The following is a 22,311-nucleotide window of genomic DNA, read 5'->3' as shown; positions in this document are numbered from 1 at the left end:
GTGCGGGGGGCACGGCGGTCACCTCGAGGCCGCGCTCCTTCAGTATGTCTAATTTCTTCTTCTTGATCTCCTGCGGGCTCTCGGGGTATTCATCCAGGTCTATTATTTCTGGAGTTTTTGGCTTGTAGGGTACCTGAGAGAAAAATATGTTATGAAACAATAGCTATTGAAAATGAATAGTTATCTCTTTCTCTCTTATAGTTAATGATATCTTTCGTCTCTCTCTTGTAACGAAATGTGACAAAACTCGTAACTATATCCTCACCTCTACAATTTCATCATCGCTGTGGCTGGCTGCGGTGGTATTGGTGGCAGTGGCAGCGGGTGGTGTGTGCGGATGATGGATGCCAAAGTTATTGACCGCAGGTTGTGGGGATGACGAGTCCGCTCCTAATGGCGGGACAGACGCTGAAATTATAAAAAAAAACCTTTAATATAATTCTATCTCGTATCAAACTTGTTAGGAATAAATTATTTAATAAGATTTTCCTTTAATCCAAATAAAGTTAACATTTAAAATATGTTTTTTTAAACATTTTTTTTTAATTTGCAATATTTGACCTTGTAATGCATGTATGAGTTTGTATGACATACCGGTGTTATGTGTCGGAGGACGCGCAGGCTTCACTCTCACAGCACGCAGAGAACTGCGCCCTAAGGGTCTGCCAGTCCTCTGTAATAAATACGTATCATCAAAAAAAAATCACAAAATATCACACCTAGGAGATACTAAAATAATCACATTTTATATCATAAGGTGGCAAATGAGCGAGCCACTGAAATCGCTGAAATAGCGAAGTGACCGTTGCCTATAGACATACGCAATTGCATATGCGTTGCCTACCTTTAATCGACGGAGGAAAAGATGCACAAAAAGAAAATATTTTCCCTTCCCATGTATCCTCTCATCCGGAAAGTCCACTTCCACTTCCCATCCTTTCCTTATAAGAAAATTTATTTTATAACAAAATATTATGGGTATAACATTTTAAGGGTGAACGACCCCTATAACATATTTTAGAAAAATAATAAATATAAATTATTGAAATTAGAGCGTCGATGGCTCAGTGATCAACTTGACTTGCAATCTGCAGGTCCTGAGTTCGAATCCCGCCATGTACCAATGTGTTTTTCCATTTCCGATTTACATATGTACATTTATCCGATGTTACGGTGAAGGAATACATCGTGATGCTGCACATATCTGAGAAGAAATTCAAAGATATGTGTGAAGTCACTGCACTTGGTCAGCGTGGTTAACTATGACCTAATCACCCTTAATTTAGGGCAGGCTCCAAGCCCCTCAATGTGGACGTATAGTGAGCTGATGATGGCGATTGAACTTAACATAAAAAACAGTCACGGAGATATTTTAAGCTATTTTTTTAGCTGAAAATATGTCAAATTTTAGACTATAAAATTAGACAAAAAAAATCACACTTAATACCACATATGTGAAACATTACTCTATAAGACTAAAAACTTACCTGATCTGGTTGTGTTGCGTTGTGTGACTGTATGTGAGGGGATGATGTTGGGGGTTGATTTGTGAGGTTCGGGGGATGTCCGTTGATCACTTTCCTGTCACCGGCCAGCTGCTGCAGCAATGCTGCGTCAGCGCTTGCTGCAACCCAGGTACGATAACATGATACATTGGTATAAATTATATTGTTTAAATATATTAGTCGCCTGCGACTTTGTCTGCACGAAATTTAAACCTATGTGTTCTTCCAGACTATGTTCTATATGTATGTCAAATTTCTGTGATTTCCATGAAGCTGTTCTGGATATAACTTCTAACAAACATACATCCAAACATTCGCATTTATAATATTAATAAGATAAAAAACTTACCCAAACTATATTTCTGCGTTAATTCATTAATAAACAATCCATCTCTTTTCTCATTAATTTCTATTAATTTCTCCACAGGTTTTACGGAGATTTTCATACAAGATTTATCATCTTTCGAATATTCTTTGAGAGAATCTAGGAATTCTCTATTTAATTCTTCTGCAGGCTTCGAAGTGACATTCAAATCTTCCGTTTTAACAACTTCTCCTGTCTCATTATCTAGGAGAACTCTCTCTTTTTTCGGAGATGGAGTTCTCAATCTCTTTTGTGGTATATCTTTCATTGAATCTAGTTCTCTTAGAGGTGAGTCTTTTAGTTCAATAGTATCTTTTGAATCGTTATGACCGTTTATCTTTTGGAATTTAGAGCCGTTTTTCCTTTCGTGATTTTCAAAAGATAGTAGGAACCTGAAGGAAATTTTATTTTAAATATAATTGTTAAGGATGTAGTCAGACGATGATCTACGCTAACACTTAGAGGGGGTCAGTAGTAAAAATATTTTTATATAATAACTTTAGCTGCTTATGTAATTAGACTAATTTAAATTTGTACCTATTTTTGGCTCTCGGAAAATTATGTTTTTTTAAGTAAAATTGTCTCATTTAATATTTTTTTTTTAATTTTACGATTGAAATTCGATTAATTAAACGTTGGTGTCTCAGAGGTTAAGCACTTGACTTGTTTACAGGTGCTGGGTTCAAATCCCGACATGTACTAGTGTTTTTCTATACATAAGTACATTTATCTAACGTTACTGTTAAGGAAAACGTCATGATGCTGCACATATCTGTGAAGTTCAAAGTAAGTGTGAAGTGCACTGGGTCAGCATTGACTATGACCTAGTTAACTTAGGATAGACTATCCTCAGTGGGGATGTATAGTGAGCTGATGATGTTAGTGTATGTATGTCTGACCTTTCATAGTGCCTGCGTGCGCGCGCTGGCTGGTCAGGACTAAGTGCCCGCCAGAGTCGAGCACGACACACCGCCTCGTACCCGCCGCGCATTGTCACGCCCTTGTACAGCGCGCGCAGTGATACTGCATTTTAAATATAAAGACGAAAATTGATAAACGAGAAACTTCTAGAACTAATAGTTACTGTAGAATCAGTTAAAGAGAAATTGGATAAGTAAGAGTTATTATCCGGTCCTGAACGGACACCCTTCATAAATGAGAAACTCAAGTAAGAGAGAAACCTTTATAAATGAGAGTCACTTTCCAGTTCCAGGCTGACGACCTTGTAAGAAACTCAAGTTAGAGAGACCTCTATAAGCGAGAGTCATTATATAGTCAAGAAACTCGACTTCTCTAACCTAAGTTTCTCGCTCTCAGACACCAATAGAAACAGCAAGAAAAAAATCTAAACTCTTGCTTATCTGGCTTAAACTTGTCAAAATACTGTTTTGGTTCTTAATATTTGGTTTGGTTGATTTATTCAATGAAGCTATAAAAAAATGAAATATATAAAGCTATGAAAAATAGAAAATGGACGATGACATATTTATTCCGTCCCTTAAATACATATATGATTTGATATAATTAAACTACTAACATTTAACCAAAAAATTAATCGACATCACAGGGGACCGAAGAGCTGGCAGCTACCTCGGTCAAAGAATTAGTTTAGCTGTACAGAGGGGGAACGCTGCCAGTATCTTCGGGACCTTGCCTAAAGGGACTCCTTTTATTAACATATTTTAGTTAATTATTCGTTTTTTTTTAAATATTTTATTTTATATCATAGATATAAGACTTTATGTAATTATAGAAATAAGGATGTATAATAAATTTATTCGCATTTAACTACTAGAATAGAATACTGTAATAAAATCATATCAAGACAGGGCCGGCGTTAGGATAGGGCGTGGTTGGGCGTCAGCCCAAGGCGTTACAACTAAGGCCACACCAAATTACATAGCCCCAGGTACACACCATCCCTAAGTCATGATAAAAATGAAAACCATAATATTTTTTTTACAATAAAAATATAAATTTTGACCATAAAATAATGATAGAAGTACTCACAATGCTTCATAGAATTGAAGTCTTCATTCCTCTCTTTATGGAACTTGCTCAGCTCCTGCAGGAACTCTTTGTCTTCCTGACTCTGTCCTTCACCCTGGCCTTCACTCTCCTCATCACTTCTCCGCTCAGACCCACCATTACGTAATGACAGACGACGTGGTGTCGGCTGCAAGAATATACTATCTTACTAATATTATAAATGCCAATATTTAGATGTTAGTTAGAAGGTATCTCTAGATCAGCTTAATGGATCTTGTTGAAATTTGGCATACATATAGAACATAGTCTGGAAGAACACAGGCTAATAAAGGTTTTTTTTATTCCGCATGGACGGATATAAATAAGTATCATCGTAATACTTTCTTTATTGGTCAAGAATTTATTTCACAGTCATCATCAGCTAACTATACGTCCCCACCGAGGGGCTCGGAGCCTACCCTAAGTTAAGGGTGATTAGGTCATAGTCAACCACGCTGGCCAAGTGCAATGACTTCACACATATCATTGAATTTCTTCTCAGATATGTGCAGCATCACGATGTTTTCCTTCACCGTAAGAACGTCGGATAAATTTACATATGTAAATCAGAAATGGAAAAACACATCGGTACATGGCGGGATTCGAACCCAGGACCTGCAGATTGCGAGTCAAGCGTTAGACCACTGAGCCACCGACGCTCCTTCAATAGCTATGATTTGTTAAAAAGTCACGGTATAAAAAGATACACGTAAAAGCTAAAATGTATATGAAAGATTGTCCAATATTTTAAATTAGTTAAACTACTACTCACCGGGTGTTCCCTCGGCATGATAGCATCAGGATCGTCGCTATCGGAGCGCGAGGCTGAGCGGGAGCGAGCTCGGCGCCGGCGACCGCGCGGTCTACCCTTCAGTCGGGGCGCGAGATGGTTACATACAAATTCATGACCTTCTAGTTCCGGATACTCGAATGTTTCCTGGAAAGTAATAATAATATTTATAAATAAGCTAAACGAACACAAAAAGAGAAATTGAAAAATCTATATATATTATAAATTAATCTAAATAAGCGAGAAACCTCTATAAGCGAGACAAATCTAAGTGCTTATATCTCGCGTGTTGGTTCAATTATTTATAAAAGTTTCGAGGCTTAATTATTTTTTCTTATAATAAATTGGAAAACAAACAAGCACATGGATAGAGAAGAAAGTACATTCAAGAACAGGTTTCATCCTCTTTGTATACGACCTCTCTAAGTTTCCACTCTTCTCGTACAACTAAATAAGCGAGAGTCCAAGACACCGGGATACTTGTCGCTTATGAAAGTTTTTTTAATTAGTAGATTTTTGTTAATTTACTAAATTTTTTTGTAACATTCCAACTAAGCTCTATTTCTAATTACGGAATTCGAAGCAAAGACCACCAGTGTCTCTTTAACTCGAGTTTCTCGCTTGTGAAGGTAGTCCACCGGGACTGGACAATATTTCTCGCTTATAAAGATAATAATTAGAAGGAAATTGTAAGTGTACACGCAAGTTTTCAGCTGATGAGTCTATCAAAGACATGTTCTATTCCACTTACCTTGCAGTACAATATCCTAGTATTCTTGGTAGATGCTGCATAACCACCTAATGCTGCGACTAGAGAATCCCGCAACCAGTCTGCCTGGATACCATCAAGTCGGGCAAGTAATGCCCGGTAACGACAATACCGGGGATATGAGAACACCATTACTCCGGGACTATCCGCGTCTATACCTGAAAACATAGACATAGTAACTCTAGATGGAACGTATCATACAATGTTTGAAGGTGTCCATTGGCTCTCACTGCAGCAGACACACGACTAGGAACAGATTGCTTGTTGATAAATGCCGTCTTAGCGTACAATGCGGATGGACGAAGTGCTACGTACAAAGCAAACTTCTTCTTCTTGAGGTGCCTCTCCGATTAGCGAAGGTTGGCGATCAGTTCTCCATATTTAAAGTATTTAAAGCAAACTAAAATCTGTTTTATCCGTGCGTCCGGTGCGTTCTAGTGAACGCGTAGCTTAAAAGTTCGTTCAATAGTGTGTAAATAAAAAATTGATATTTATCAGAGACAATATTGTTTTAATATCTACTAGCTGTCGGCCGTGAGTCTGAGCGGAATTAAAAAAACTTAGTAGCCTATTTATTCTTCCAGACTATGTTCAATATGTATGCCGAATTTCATCGAGATCTATGCAGCTGTTCTGGAGATACATTCTAACATCCATCCATCCAAATATTCGCATTTATAATATTCGTAAGAAGTAAATGGATCTTAGTATTTCGAAGTCTATGTCTATAATATTATAACATTTTATTATGTACAGTATATTTTACTTGAAGAGCCTAAAATAGTCTATTTATATTTTTCGATTCTCATAAGTGGAGGCCACCCATTCCCTTTACCTCCACCCTGGCAACGCCCATTACGACTCAGTAGAATTCTCATACACAGACTACGAGTTTAAAATCAAACTAATTAACCGTAATGTAATCAACGAATTTGATATCAAATCTTTACTCACTTATAGCATTCTTTTCTCTCTCCACATCACTGAAGTCAAGTTTGGTATGATGCAATGGTGCTGTGATGCTTGGATCAGCTGGTGGGGCGCAGGCTCCGCGCCACACAGCGCGCAGACCCCACCGCCAACCGGAACCCTCCGACACCCAGCTGAGGAGATCTTCAGCGCGTACCACCACTTTATCATTTATAGCTAGAACTTCGTCCTGGAAACAAAGAAAAGTAGACTTAAGTGAATACTGTCGTCATAAAACAAAGCTTAATTAGTAGGCTATGTGTTCTTCCAGACTATGTTCTATATGTATTTAAAATTGTATCGAGATCCGTTCAGCCATTCTGGAGATACGTTCTAACATACATCCATCCAAACATTCGCATTTATAATATTAGTAAGATATAGATAAAATATTGACTACGTTCAACTTAATACGTGTCAAAATGGAATATAAAAAAAAGGGATACATTCAAAATTACAATACAAACCTATTTATTTAATTAACGTTATGTTTAGAAAGTTAAATAATTAAATAATTCCGAAATAAATCCGTTCCGAGTACGGCCCGGCAGTGTGGGGTGAGTAGGGGGATGGTGCAGGGTCGGACTCTGAGTTAACATTTTAGAAAGTAGGTTATTGTGAAGAGATTTTCCTTTCAAAAATTCTTTTAATTCGTCATTTATTAAACATGTAATATTAATGAAAATTAAAACATAAACGTAAATCAATATTGGGATATAGTACACAAAAAAATATTCTCACTATACGTCCCCGCTGTGGGGCTCGAAGCCTAACCTATATTAGGGATGATAAGGCTATAGTCAACCACGTTGGCACAATGCGTGTTGACTTCACACATATCTTTGAAATTCTTCTCAGATATATGCAGATGTAAGAACGTCGGATAAATGTACATATGTAAATCGGAAATGGAAAAACACATTGGTACATGGCGGGATTCGAACCGAGGACCTGCAGATTGCAAGTCAAGTGCTTAAAACCCTAAGCCACTGACGCTCTAAATATTCATATATTAAAACCAAAATTATAGCTACAACTAATAACTTATTTATGTTATAAACATAACATCATAATTGTGTTATAAATAGTGATAAAATTACCTCCATATTAACTTTAAGCAAACAAAAAAAACTCTACCAAATCCGACTCTGGTGCCACCCTTACGTGGGCGACCCTTGCCAACAATCAAGGGACTATACCTATCCAATATCGAAGAATATATTCACGTTATATTTTGTTGTTGGGGGTTACCATAATTATCCCTCTATTATATTAAAACCTTTATTTAAGGGTTAAAAATAATCTATATAACAAATGCAAGAAGAGATAGAAATAAGAAATTTTACTTCCACCAAATTAATACTAACTAATCTTTGCTTAACACAAACAACTTGATTAATATTCATATTAATAATTAAACTATTATAAACTAGCTGTCGCCCGCGACTGTATCCGCGCGGATTTAAAAAAAAGTATTTAGTAGGCTATGTGTTCTTTCAGACTATGTTCTATATGTATGCCAAATTTCTACAAGATCCGTTCAGCCGTTCTGAACATCCATCTAAACATTCGCATTTATAATATTATTAGTAAGATACAAATTTTCGTATAAAAAAGTGAGTATTTTTCTAAGCTATAAGCCAAACCAAGGCCTTTGTTTTGTATTTCTTAAACAAATATTATTGGTAAAATTTGATTATAACGATCCTTATAAGAAAACGGAAAATCAATAAGATATAATATCTACTTAACTACTAACTACTTAAACTACTTAATAAATTATTCAATAAACTAAATATAAACGCCTGAGTCCGACCCTGTGCAATTCTAAATGAAAGGGGAAGGGGGAGGCTGAACTAAAATTGCTTTCGAATAAGTAACCAGCGCGGGTTTATTCTGTAAGCGTGATGCGATATCGTTGCTACATCGGGTATGAATCGTTTCCATGTACTTTACAAATTCACAAAATGATAATACTATTAGCTTTTAACAATTAAAAATCTAATAAAAAATTAACGTTTTTTTACATATAATCAGGTGGCAAACGAGCGAGCAGCCACATGAAATCGCTGAAATAGCGAAGTGACCGTTGCCCATAGACATATGCAATTGCATATGCGTTGCCTACCTTTAATCGACGGAGGAGAGGATGCACAGAAAGAAAATATTTTCCCATTCCATGCATCCTCTCATCCGGAAAGTCCACTTCCACTTTCCATCCTTTCCTTATAATATAAAAGGGTGTGAAGGGAAAGAGGACTAAATTTGGCCTCCGGGACACACACTCATCAGACTGTACGCGGAATTGCTTCCATTTCACGCCTATGTTCTGTGTGGTCGTGGTATTTCACCGGGCGAACCAATACGTACGAAGATGTTAAAGCTCGCTCTACCACTGTTAAAACTGTTGTCTGTCTTCATGGGATAGTGTAGCTTCTTAATAGTAAGAGAATTTTTAAAAACAGTCCAGTAATTTCGGAGCATATTCAATGCAATAAATAAACAAAAGATCTTATCTTTTCTCTTTATATTATTACTAGCTATCGCCTACGATTCTGCGCGGAATTAAATAATAAGTATCCTATGTGTTCTTCCAGAATATGTTCTATATGTATGACAGATTTCATCAAGATCTGTTCAGTCGTTCTGGAGATACCTTCTTACAAACATACATCTAAACATTCGCATTTATATTAGTAAGATTTAAATGATAGCTCATAATAATCCTGTTTCAATTTCTGTTGGCATTTTGTTAGAATGGTTTGTAAAGTAATTTCACCTAAGCCCCGATACGTATATACAAGTATTTGATTTGTCCGTCTGTTCATTTATTTAATAACTTTAATTGCCTCAACTTCGTATATTTTACAAAAGAATTTAATTAAATTTGTTTTTTTTTATATCATAAGATGACAAACGTCCAAGATGACACTTGCAGTGTGATAGAGCGAGACGGCATTATCACACCTCTCCTTTTATTTACTATAGTAACTTTACTTCTTACTAATATTATAAATGCGAATGTTTAGATGTTTGTTTGAAGATATCTCCAGAACAGCTACACAGATCTCGATTAAATTTGGCATACATATAGAACATAGTCTGAAAGAACACATAGGCTACTTATTATGTTTTTTTTTATCCGCGCGAACGGAGTCGCGTACGACAGCTAGGGATGAGATGAAAATTATTGCAAATAATTTAAGGTATTTAGCGATTTTGAGGTATAAAACAAATAAAATATCATTTCGTAAGAAAAACAATCATGTCGATGTCATATATCAAGCTGTCTCGCTCTATCACACGTCATCTTGTCAAAAAGGGCAAAGTAATTTTTCTTGATCCCTTTACCTTAACTTACTGTTTGCATTATTAGGCTTTTTTGGTAACTGAGTTGTCACTGTTTGCCTTGAAGAAGCATTTACAGCTTCACCGGGCTTGAGGCCGAGCGCAGATGGCGCTTAGCCTGAACCTCGTTTAAGAGTAACAAGACTCGAGGAGTCTCGGCTCGGGCTGTTACTTCGTTATTGTTACCGGATTGGGCATTACTAGTATTTTTCTTACATATTTCTCGTTTTTTTTATATCATAAGGTGGCAAACGAGCGAGGGGCCACCTGAAATCGCTGAAATAGCGAAGTGACCGTTGCTCATAGACATACGCAATTGCATATGCGTTGCCTACCTTCAATCGACAGAGGAAAGGATGTACAGAAAGAAAATATTTTCCCTTTCCATGCATCCTCTCATCCGGAAAGTCCACTTCCACTTCCCATCCTTTCCTTATAAGAAAAAGGGTGGGAAGCGAAAGAGGACTAAATTAGACTTCCGGGACGCACACTCATCAGCGTGTAGTTGGAATAGCTTCCACTTGACGCGTGTCTTCTGTGTGATCGTGGTACTTCACCAGGCGAGCTAATAAGTGCGAAGATGTTAAAGCTCGCTCTACCACTGTTAAAACAATAGTAATTAAAAAGAGACGTGCGACGCCGTCTCGCTCTATCACACGTCATCATCACAAAAAGCGCAAGTTTTATCACGAGTTTAAAAACCGTGGAGTCGTCCGTCCGATTTGTTTTAACAATTAAATACATATAATATTACACGTAACATTTATGTGTGAACACATTGTTGTGTGCGTCAACTCGGAACAAGGTGACTGTATACAGGTTGATTTATTATATTTAATGATTATTTTATTACTGGCGCATACGATACTGTTTGCACGGAATTAAAATAATTAGTAGTATAAGTGCTTTTCCAGACTTTTTTCTATTTGCCAAATATCTTAATGTATTCACAATATTATATATAGATATAATTTCCGTTTAATTTAACTTCTTATAATTGTGTTAAGGTCTGTTTTTGATTTATATTAATCTTATATATTGTTACTATATTTTGTATTAGCCCGCAAGCGATATTATATTTTACATTTATACTCATTGTAAGCGAAAGTTTGTGTTTTTTATGAGTAAATAAAGATGATAAACCGAATGTCTTAGAGATTCATTTATATTCATTACCATTTATAATATTAGAAAGAATTATCAAAATTAATATTCAAATATTAATCATATCTGTCTTGACAGATTTTAATTAATCTGGATTCTTTAAATTATTGTTGATTTAAATTACCCTGGTACGTTGAATTTATATCAAAGGTGCCAATAGCCTAATGGTTAAGAGTACAGATTTCCGATCACGTGGTCGAGTGTTCGAATCCATTCGACTAATGTAAACCATATTCTATCACAAGCCTAGTGCTAAATTATAATGGTACATAAAATATTAATAAATTAATAAAAATCTGGAATAGTCTGGAAGAACACATAGGCTACTAATTATGTTTTATTATAATACCACGAGGACGGAGTCGCGGGTGAGAGCTAGTATTTTAAATAAAAGAGACTACAACTGGGAAATATCCAAATCTCATAATAACATCTTTAATTTATTTTTGGCAAAATATTAAGGTACGATTATATTAAGCCACCTGTATAGTGTCGCATGGCACACATACGCAGCACGCACACACGCGCGCCGATAGCGGCGGATCTATGCAGTGCAACGCCCCCGGACTAAAGCCGAGTACACACTATATAAACGGATCAAAAACAAAGAATTAAAATAACTAAATAATTCGTATAAAAAGTAGTATTTTAATTGTCCGTGTCTTTTATCAGCGAAGCATCATTATCAGCTCACTATATGTCCCCACTGAGAGGTTACCTACTCTAAGTTAGGTGACTACGTCTGTCAGTAGTCAATGCTGGCACAGTGGATTGACTTCACACATATCTTAGCGAAGGGTAATCCTTTTTTTAAGCGTTTAATACTTTTTCATTTTTTATTAAGACTTTTATTTTTAATTATTTTCGATAACATAATCCATTAATTGATTCATAATTAATATAAAAAAGTCATATAAATTTATACACATATTATTTACATATGGTTTTAGTCAAAAGAATAATATAAAATGTTTATATAAAAGTAATTTCTTAAAATAAAACATATCATTGATAGTGTGTACACAGCCTTACCGACATAAATTCCCAATAACACGAAACGGAGGCGCGGGGCGCGGGGGAATGCAGGGCCGTATTGGGGATTACGGAAATTATTATTATTATTAAAAGATATTATTACGTAACTTTTATAACATAGAAAAAATCTTTTTTAATAAAAGAATTTATACATTATTATATCTTTAAACTTTATGATTTGTTTAAAATGTTCTATATTATTTTTCATAGTATTTCATTTGATGTTAATATAAGACGAAATAAATAAGTCACTATTTTAAATTCTCTAAACAATTAAATCAACACACATATACCAATTTTAATAATCTTACTAATATTATAAATGCGAATGTTTAGATGGATGTTTATTAGAAGGTATCTCCGCAACGATTCAAGTAATCTCGCTTAAATATAGAACATAATCTGAAACACATAGGCTACTAAATCAGTTTTTTTTTTCTAATTCCGCGATGACGAAGTCGCGGACGATATTTTGTATCAATATTCATATAACCTATAAGTTACTTCTAATTAATATATTTAAAACTGTGACGTCACGAGTACAGTCAACTCATTACTTATTATTCCGATCATAAAACAATCATCTGTCGCCATTGGTATTTCCAAACAAACGTAAAGTTACAGGAATAGTGTTCGTTTAAAGGTCGTCTGAGCACCTGTACACTGAACGTAGATAATCAATTAAGACTGGATGATTGAAAACAATGTTATTAAAGAAAAGGTGGTTAAAATATATGTTTTTTTTACGATTGAATGCTATCTGTCGCCTGCGAATTAAAAAAAAACTTAATAGTTTATGTGCTCTTCAAGACTATGTTCTCTACATATATGGGAAATTTCAGCGCGATCCATATAGCCGTTCTGGAGATACATTCTAACAAACATCCATCCATCTAAACATTCGCATTTACATACAGATGTATCATGCAAAAGGTTCAAACGTAACTTACGTAACACTTTAATATTAATATTTGGATTTTTACCAACCACCTTAAATATATATGTGGAACCCTAAAATATTATTAAAAATCGAGATACCTATTATGTAAAACAAATTATCATATTCACAACATAAAGTATGATTTGCGTAAGTATATACACAAAAAATTATAAAACTTAAAAAGTTAATGAGCAATTAAATAAAATTAAGTAATTTTTATGTTCATTCTCACGCTATGATATAGGAATTAATAAATTCATTTAAAGTAAAAAATTAAATAATCAAATTCATATACAAAAATGCAAAAAAATGTATTCATTTAGAATCCTAGAAAAAAAACGCGTAAAAATTAAAAAAAATTATAGAATAGTTTTTTTTTAAATATAAAAATATTTTTTTATAAACAAATTTTTCATTTCATTGATTTTTATCACTTATTTTATTCAGTAAACGTATACAGAACCCTAAATTACTATTATTATCATGCGAACACAGACTTTATTTAAAAATGTGTTTACTTATTTTTTTATGTATGATAAAAACTTTATCCGAAATGCGTCCCTGGCGGAAAGCAGAGAAGGATAGCAGCCGGGTCGCATAGGACAATCACAACTATTTGATACTTTTATTTTAATATTATTAAAATTTATTTTATCACAATTTTTTTCCTTACTTCTTACTAGTATTATAAATGTGAATTTAGTTAGATGTATGGATTAATGAAACAGCTGATATTTGGTATACATATAGAACATAGTCGGGAAGAACACGTGGGCTACTTAATTAGTTTTTTTCACCGCGCGTACGGTTTTGCTGGCGATAGCTAGTTATTAATAAATGTTACGTCATAAATACGATAGTTTAATTTGATTAATAAATTTCGGTAGCATATCTCTTATCTTTAGATACCGAAATAACGTAATAAAGTTATTTTCTTACAATGTTACTATTCTGTTCATCCTCTTTTTATAAACAGTGATAAATATCAAGGCTACGTTAAAATAAATCTCGCAAGTAGATTAATGTCTAAAGTAGAAAAAAAACTACAGAGACGTGAATAAAGAATAACATTTTATATACGATATTGTTCTTTTTTAAACACATCAAGCAATTTTAAAGAACCCTTCTTGATTACCTTATTATCGTATCTGTAGTTTAAGTAAGATTTATTCTTCCCACTATACAGGCATTGCCTAGTGTGGGCATCACTAAATTATCCAAATTAACCATAAATGGTAACTTAGGTCTAATTTAATTTCTTAGTTATGTGCAATTTTATTATGTTAGTTATTGTTTCTTGGTTTAATCTGTATTACCTATAATAATAATAAAACTTTTCTTACAATACAGACAAAGTAGTATTAACACATTAGCTGCCGTGTCGGACTATGTGTCCGACAAGCCATACTTCCATTCAACACCTCGCTGTGGCTTTTAATCGAATTGTATACAGCGTGACCCGCAAGGCCCCATTCAAACTTTTTTGAAAAATCATTCTAGCAGCTAACGTGTTAACAATTTTGATATTATCATTTCAACAATTCATGTATGGATAACATTTAATTATCAATAAGATAATTGCCAAGTATAAGATAATTACCGATTATTAATTAAAAAATGATTCATAACTGAAACAGTTATGTAAAAATGACACATCAAAATTATTTTATCTACGTTACGATTGTAGGTTTTTCAAAGGAATATCTTTTATTTTTATTACGTGTATCTTTTGTACTGTAGATTTTTTGACGAAAGAAGAGAAAGACTAATTCAATAAAATTAAATGTCATTATAAACGAGCTGTGGACTAAGACTCCAAGAATTAAAAAACAACTTAGTAACCTATGTGTTCTTCCAGACTGTGTTCTACATGTGTGCTAAATTTCATCAAGATCTGTTCAGCCGTTCTGGAGATACCTTCTAACATACATTATAATATTAGTTAAGATTTTCCATTTAATAAAATATAACTGTAACCACACATCCACACATTAAACGTATAAATAAATGTTTTAAAGTTGTTTATGTTAAGTTAATGCAAAATAAATTTCAAGTGCGCCAAGCTCCAATAGCCTAATAGTTAAAGGGTACGGATTTCCGATCACGAGGTCGGGAGTTCGGAACTCGCTATTCGACTATTGTCATAAACCATATCCTAGCACAAGCTTAGAACTTAGTAGGAATGGTACAAGAAATATTAGTAAATTTACACAAAATCTGCTAAAAATTTTTTATAAAATAAAAAAAAGTTAATCTGTATAGGATTAAAAATATAAAACAATTCGAGGTTATATGCAGTCTGTGCAATTTTTAATATAACTTTTTGATTTCAGCTTAGTCTCACGGTCCAAATGGAAACAAAAAAGGTATAGTTTCACGGCAACGGTCCACGAGGTTTAAGGTTCGAATCTATTCGGCTATTGTTGTGAATCATACGCTACCAGTTCGAGCCTTTGTTAACAGAAACGGCAGTAAATAAAAAGAGCTTGTACACTCAACAGCTGTTTTATAAAAAAAGAAGCGAAAACTAGTTACGTATACTATCGGCTTATACTTCTTTTATAAGAGAAGGGGGCAAACGAGCAACGAATCGCTAAAATTATTTGATCCGACTGACATAGACATCCGCAATGTAATAGGTACCGCAAATACGTTGCCTTTAAGGAAGGTGTAGGCTCTTTCCTTAAAGGCCCCTAAGTCGTAACTGTTAACTTATCAATTAGTTTAAAAGTTTTGTAGAAATATGAGAAGAAAAAACGTTTACAAATTTATTTCAAAATAGTAATCCTAGAAATTAAAGAAAACTTCCTGTAATTAAAATGTACCACAGTTAATTGTTATGTTTATTTATTATATAACATTACCAATCGAAGTAAATAGTAAATAGTGTAATTTAATTGTATATACATGAGAAAGTCAGTTTATAAAAGAAATAAAAATTAATAAATCAAGTATCAAAACTGTTCAGCCGTGTCTAACAATTTCACGAAGTTTTCAAAACGTATTAATAGCGAAAGGACGTAAGCGTACGTAGTTGTGCAATCTCTCAATGAAATTTAAACTCTATCTTGTACGCAGTAAAACCTATAATTCAATGTTACTTTAAAATCAGTAATAACATGCCAACTAGACAAGATTTTTAATATTAGGAAAGCGTAATTATTTATTTATTGTAAGTTTTCCGTACTCAATGTTTTTAACAAGCTGTCGCCCCGACTCCGTCTGCGACAAATTAAAAAAAAAACTTAATAAGTAGCCTATGTTTCCAGACTATGTTCTATATGTATGACAAATTTCATCAAGATCCGTTGAGTTCTGGAGATACCTTCAAACATACATCTAAACATTCGCATTTATAATATTAGTAAGATTTAAATCATATGTCTCTTTCTATCACATTGTTACTTGTATCTTAGGGGAATTTAAGTAATAATCATACTAAACTGATATATAAACACGGCTAAACACTCACGTATATTCGTCCGGTGGCGGCACCGACTAGTAATCAAACATTATACGTTACTAATTGTACCAGAGACTTCGTTCTTTATGTAATTTAACAGTGGTAGAGCCCACTTTAACATCTTCGCACGAATTGTCCCGGCTCGTGATGAAATACCACGACCACACAGAAGACACGCCACAAGTGGAAGCTATTCCGCGTTTCGTCTGATGAGTGTGCGTCCCGGAGGCCTAATTTAGTCCTCTTTCCCTTCGCACCTTTTTCCTTATAAGGAAAGGATGTGAAGTGGAAATGAACTTTCCGGATGAGAGGATGCATGGAAAGGTAATATATTTTCTTTCTGTGCATCCTCTCCTCCGTCGATTAAAGGTAGGCAACGCATATGCAATTGCGTATGTCTATGGGCAACGGTCACTTCGCTATTTCAGCGATTTCCGGTGGCCGCTCACTCATTTGCCAACTTATGATAACAGAGTCACGAACCACAACTAGTGAAATGATAAAAAGGGATGGCAACATTGAGATAATTCGTTACTTAATTTAGAAATAGTTAGTTACAATCCTTTGGCGCGAATAGCGCGCTTTCCATATCAATCGTATAAGGCTTGTATTATGCCAGTACACCGGCACAGTGTCGGATGTTTATCCTAACAGTAAGAATATTTAAGTATGGAGCGTCGGTGGCTCAGTGGTCAAGCACTTGACTTGCAATGTGCAGGCACTAGGGTCGAATCCTGCCATGTACCAATATGTTTTTCCATTTCATATTTACATATGTACATTTATCCGACGTTATTATGAAGGTAAACATCGTGATGCTGCACATATCTGAGAAATTCAAAGATATGTGTGAAGTCACTGCACTTGGTCAGCGTGGTTGACTATGGCCCAATCACCCTTAACTTAGGGTAGGCTCCGAGCCCCTCGGTGGGGATGTATAGTGAGCTGATGATGATGATGATGAAGAATATTTAAATGTCAAACTATAAAAACATTTTAAAATCTGAAAAGCAGTTACTTAAACAATTTTCCTGGTAAATATCAAAAACTGTTCATTATATTGAAGCTCGCGTAATTTTACAAGTTATTCTTCACGAGCAAAGCTATATATAGATTTAACAGGTAAAGAGGCAAAATAGGGATTTAATTAGAAAATATTCCACGAACGAAAAAGCCTTTCTTTGTTATTTTAAGACTAAAAGGAAAATTACGGCTTTTTTGTTCAACCGATGTGTTTGTAGTATGAATATGAGAGACGTGTCAGGACGAAGTCGCGGGCGACAGGTAGTCAATACTTTCTACTCTCCTCTCCTCCTCCTTTTAAAACAGCAAAGATCATATATCAATAGCGAAAACTTATCTTTATATATATAATTCTTCTGTGAGTGTGTATGTCACTGAACTTCTCTCAAACGACTGGAGCGATTTTGATGAAATTTTTTGTGTGTGTTCAAGGGGATCTGGGAATGGTTTAGATTCACAATTTTCATCAAATATTAACTTATATATTAATTTATTCAAATTAAAGACGTCTAGACAGGACAACGTCTGTCGGGTCCGCTACTCTTACTTATAATATAAATGCGAATGTTTAGATGGATGGACGTTTGTTTGAAGTCATCTACAGAACGACTGAACAGATCTTGATGAAATTTAGCATACATATAATATATAATCTGGAAAAACACATAGACCACTAATTATTTTTTATTAATTATTCCGCACGCACAGAGTTGTGGGTTACAGCTAGTTTATTCATTAAAAAAGGGTCTTGATAGACGGACGGACGGACAACAAAGTGATCCTATAAAAGTTTTTTTCCTATGAGGTACGGAACCCTAAAAAAAACGCGAAATTAAAAAAAACTATTATTAATAAGTAGCCTACATGTTCTTCTAGACTATGTTCTACATCTATGCCATATTTCAGCGAGATCCATTAAGCCGTTCTGGAGATATCTTCTAACATCCATCTAAACATTCGCATTTATAATATTAGTAATATATATGCGAAGATTAATTACTAAAAATACGCTTATTTAAAACATTATCAAACGTACAAAACAATTGAAGGTTGACGTAGACGTGACAGAAATCGAAAAAAAAATTTCAACACTCGCCTTGTCAAGGTTTCTCCAATACATTGACCTTTGTTGCTGCTCAGTCAATAATATCATTTGTATATTTTATCTCTTACAACTATACGCATGTAAGCTTATCTTAAATTTTTTATATCATAAGATGGTAAACGAGCAAGCGGCCACCTGAAATCGCTGAAATAGCGAAGTGACCGTTGCCCATAGACATACGTAATTGCATATGCGTTGCCTACCTTTAATCCACGGAGGAGAGGATGCATAGAAAGAAAACATCTTCCCTTTCCATGCATCATCTCAACCGGAAAGTCCACTACCACTTCCCATCCTTTCCTTATAAGAAAAAGTGTGGGAAGGGAAAGAGGACTACATTAGGCCTCGGGGACGCACACTCATCAGACTGTAGTTGGAATTGCTTCCACTTGACGCCTGTCTTCTGTGTGGTCGTGGTATTTCACCGGGCGAGCCAATTCGTGCGAACATGTTAAAGCTCGCTCTACCACTGATAAAATCGTTACATTTGGGACAGTGGAACCCGACATATCACAATAACAGTATTAAGGAAAACAATAAGTCAATTATGTAACATTATAAATGTGAATGTATGGATGTATGTTTGTTAGAAGATATCTCCAGAACGGCTGTATGGATCTCGCTGAAAGGCATACATATAGAACATAGTCTGGAAGAACACATATACTATTTAATAAAGTTTTATTCCGCGCTGACATCGTGGGCGACAGTTTTTCGATAGACTCTTCTTTGTATATCAAAGAAAACGTATAAAAACATATTGCCACCTCACTCTATCTCCTTGAGAAAAACACAATGTGTTTTAGTACATGTGTTTCAGCAGTGTAAACGCGCAGGCAAACACAAGCATGTAGACAACGCTTTGTCACATTTGAATAGAGTTTATCGATTGCTTACTAATAATAGAGTACCGTGACTGTGGTTTCATTGATAGGAGGAAGCGATTAGCGGATTTAGTAATCATTATATATTCAATAAAGTAAATCTGTCTGTTTGTCGCGGTTTTACGGTAAAACTACTGAACCGATTTAAATGATATTTGGTACACATAAAATCTAGAGTCTGAGAAAGGATGTTGGCTACTTTTGAACGCGAATAAGGGGTTGAAAAGGGGTCTGGAAAGTTGTATGGAATTATCATCATTTTTACTTTTAGAAAATTTGAAACTTCTTTAGGCTGTTAATAAACATGACGTTCAAAGATTTTAGAAGTTTTACCCTTAAGGGTGCAAAATAACAATAAGGAATAGGGGATGAACGTTTGTATAACAATATGTAAGGTTTTGAAAAATGTTTAGTAAGTTCAAGTAAAATAATCAGCTTAAATAAAATGCTATCCAATAGTAGTTTAACACGGACAAAGTCACGGTCATAAGTAGTAGTACAATAAAAAATATTAATTTCAACTTGGACCACATCTATACCGGCTATAACCGGTTGAGACCGGATTATCGGGCGGTGTAAAGTTGATTTAACCGGGCTTTACCGAAATTTACCGGCAAGAGGGTTGCGGAGGGGGGATGATAGGATACAGAATACATACTATTTGCCCAGATATTACTTGCATTACATACACCAAGTACCGTAATCCTTAATTTAAAAAAAACTACGAAGCTAAAATTAATGTTTACTAAAGTTATGTATTTAATTAATTATTTAAAATTAAAATCTATAATTACCTATACAAATTAAGTACAAACAAATATAATTCAAGCTTAGTTTTATTAACTAAACGCAATATTCGTTAACAATCTTACTAATATTATAAATGCGAATGTTTAGATGGATGTTTGTTTGAAGATATCTCCAGAACAGCTACACAGATCTTGATGAAATTTGTCATACATATAGAACATAGTCTGGAAGAACACATAGACTACTTATCAAGTCTTAATTCTCACGAACGAAGTCGCGACATTTAATAGTAAAATAAATTTTTACTACAAATAATATTAATATAAATATTTCTAAGAAGTCATTTCTAGTTTTTATTTCAATTATCATAAACACATTAAAAATATATAAAAAAAAATATGAAAACCGGAAATAACGTAAATATATATAGCAAGTATCAAAACGTGTTAGCCGTACTGAGCACTCCGACGTCGCGCGTCGCTACGAAATGTAATCGCGCTCACAATGAATAGGGCGCTACTGAAAATTTTGTCAAATTTATATTATATTAAATCCTACCTATCTTCACCATCATCATCATCAGCTCACTATACATCCCCACCGAGGGGCTCGGAGCATACCCTAAGTTAAGGGTGATTAGGGCATAGTCAACCACGCTGGCCAAGTGCAATGACTTCACACATATCTTTGAATTTCTTTTCAGATATGTGCAGCATCACGATGTTTTCCTTCACCGTAAGAACGTCAGATAAATGTACATATGTAAATCGGAAATGGAAAACACATTGGTAGATGGCGGGATTCGAACCCAGGACCTGCAGATTGCAAGTCAAGTGCTTGACTACTGAGCCACCGACGTATATATACGATATTTGCAAACGATTATCGAATATTCTTTAGTGAACTTTGTGGATCAAAACTCTATAAAACCACTATTTATCAATATTTAACTCATCTTTAACAAGTTATGTGAAACAATAATGTGATAAGTCGAAACTAAATAATGATAAATAGAAGTAGCAGTTTTCAGTTGCCTTCTTCTGCGGCGAACGAAGCGGCCGCGAGGGCACAGGGTTGTCACTTGTGTGTTTTAATTATTATTTTTGTTTTTCATATTTTTTTACTAGTAAAAAATTTAATATAATTACGTATAAGACATTATATATAGCTGTTGCCTGCGACTCCGTCCGCGCTGAATTATATAATATTAAATACATAATTGTTATTCTATACCCAAATAATATGTATTCTTAGAAAAAAAATCCCACACTGTGCCAGTGTATCGCAACACTAGCCTTATTAATATCTCAACATTTATGTCCCCTCACTAATCATTCTGACACTTGACTTGGTAACGAAAGCGAGTCATAAGGGCCAAAGGATTCTAACTAATATTGTCTAAAAGTATTAATATGTCACGTGTCTATTCGTACATCCGTTTCCTTCGAAACTAACTTATATAGTCATCGCTCATACGTCAAAATCCAACCATCCTACAAGATTTTTTTTTTTTAAATATAGCTTTATGCAATTCAAAACTGTTTTTAACTGAGTCTTTGAAACAAAGTGTTCACTTCACGTATTATATTAATAACACAATTAAAATGCACATCACATTGAAGTTTGATGCGTCACTATAACTATTGTTTTGCTATAAGATCTATTTAAATAAAAACAAATAATTGATCGAGACGTAGCATAATCAATGAAAAATAATAATAAACATCAAGGCTTCATATAAAAGTGATCAAATAATTTCTATTAGTACTAGTATTGCTCTTTATAATGTGTACATTTACTAGCTATCGCTCCTGAATTAAAAAAATACGTAGCCTATGTGTTCTTCCAGACTATGTTCTACATCTATGACAAATTTCATCTAGATCCATTCAGCCGTTTCGGAGATAACTTCAAACATCCATCTAAACATTCGCATTTGTAACATTAGTAATAGGTATATGCTAAAAATATATAAGCTCTTAATGTAAATAATAGCTAACCTAACAACTAAGTATTTGGCTTTATAAGAAACTAGTAGTAACCCGCGACTTTATATGCACGGAATTAAAAAAAATGTATAGCCTTAGTATATAGGAATAGTGTTGCTTCCTAATAAATAGTAAAAGAATTATATTACTTTTGGAGCCTATTCACTCTAAACGAACATACAAACA

At 34.4% G+C, this 22,311-nt stretch overlaps 1 protein-coding gene across 1 annotated transcript in view; it reads right to left on the bottom strand.

Annotated features, from left to right (window-relative positions):
- LOC106122751 (AT-rich interactive domain-containing protein 5B) overlaps nt 1-22,311 on the bottom strand; it is a 45,809-nt gene that overhangs the window by 994 nt on the left and 22,504 nt on the right. The window contains exons 4-13 of the mRNA XM_013318837.1: nt 6,411-6,615; nt 5,439-5,614; nt 4,670-4,834; nt 3,880-4,045; nt 2,769-2,892; nt 1,855-2,261; nt 1,488-1,624; nt 595-673; nt 266-408; nt 5-133 (exon numbers count right to left, since the gene is read on the bottom strand). Coding sequence (XP_013174291.1) covers nt 5-133; nt 266-408; nt 595-673; nt 1,488-1,624; nt 1,855-2,261; nt 2,769-2,892; nt 3,880-4,045; nt 4,670-4,834; nt 5,439-5,614; nt 6,411-6,615 — 1,731 coding nt within the window. The remainder of the gene's footprint in view (nt 1-4; nt 134-265; nt 409-594; nt 674-1,487; nt 1,625-1,854; nt 2,262-2,768; nt 2,893-3,879; nt 4,046-4,669; nt 4,835-5,438; nt 5,615-6,410; nt 6,616-22,311) is intronic.

The sequence above is a fragment of the Papilio xuthus genome, unplaced genomic scaffold (genome assembly GCF_000836235.2).
Source record: "Papilio xuthus unplaced genomic scaffold, Pxut_1.1 DF826776.1, whole genome shotgun sequence".
Taxonomy (NCBI): Eukaryota; Metazoa; Arthropoda; class Insecta; order Lepidoptera; family Papilionidae; genus Papilio; species Papilio xuthus.
This window is presented reverse-complemented; position numbering and strand designations above follow the sequence as displayed.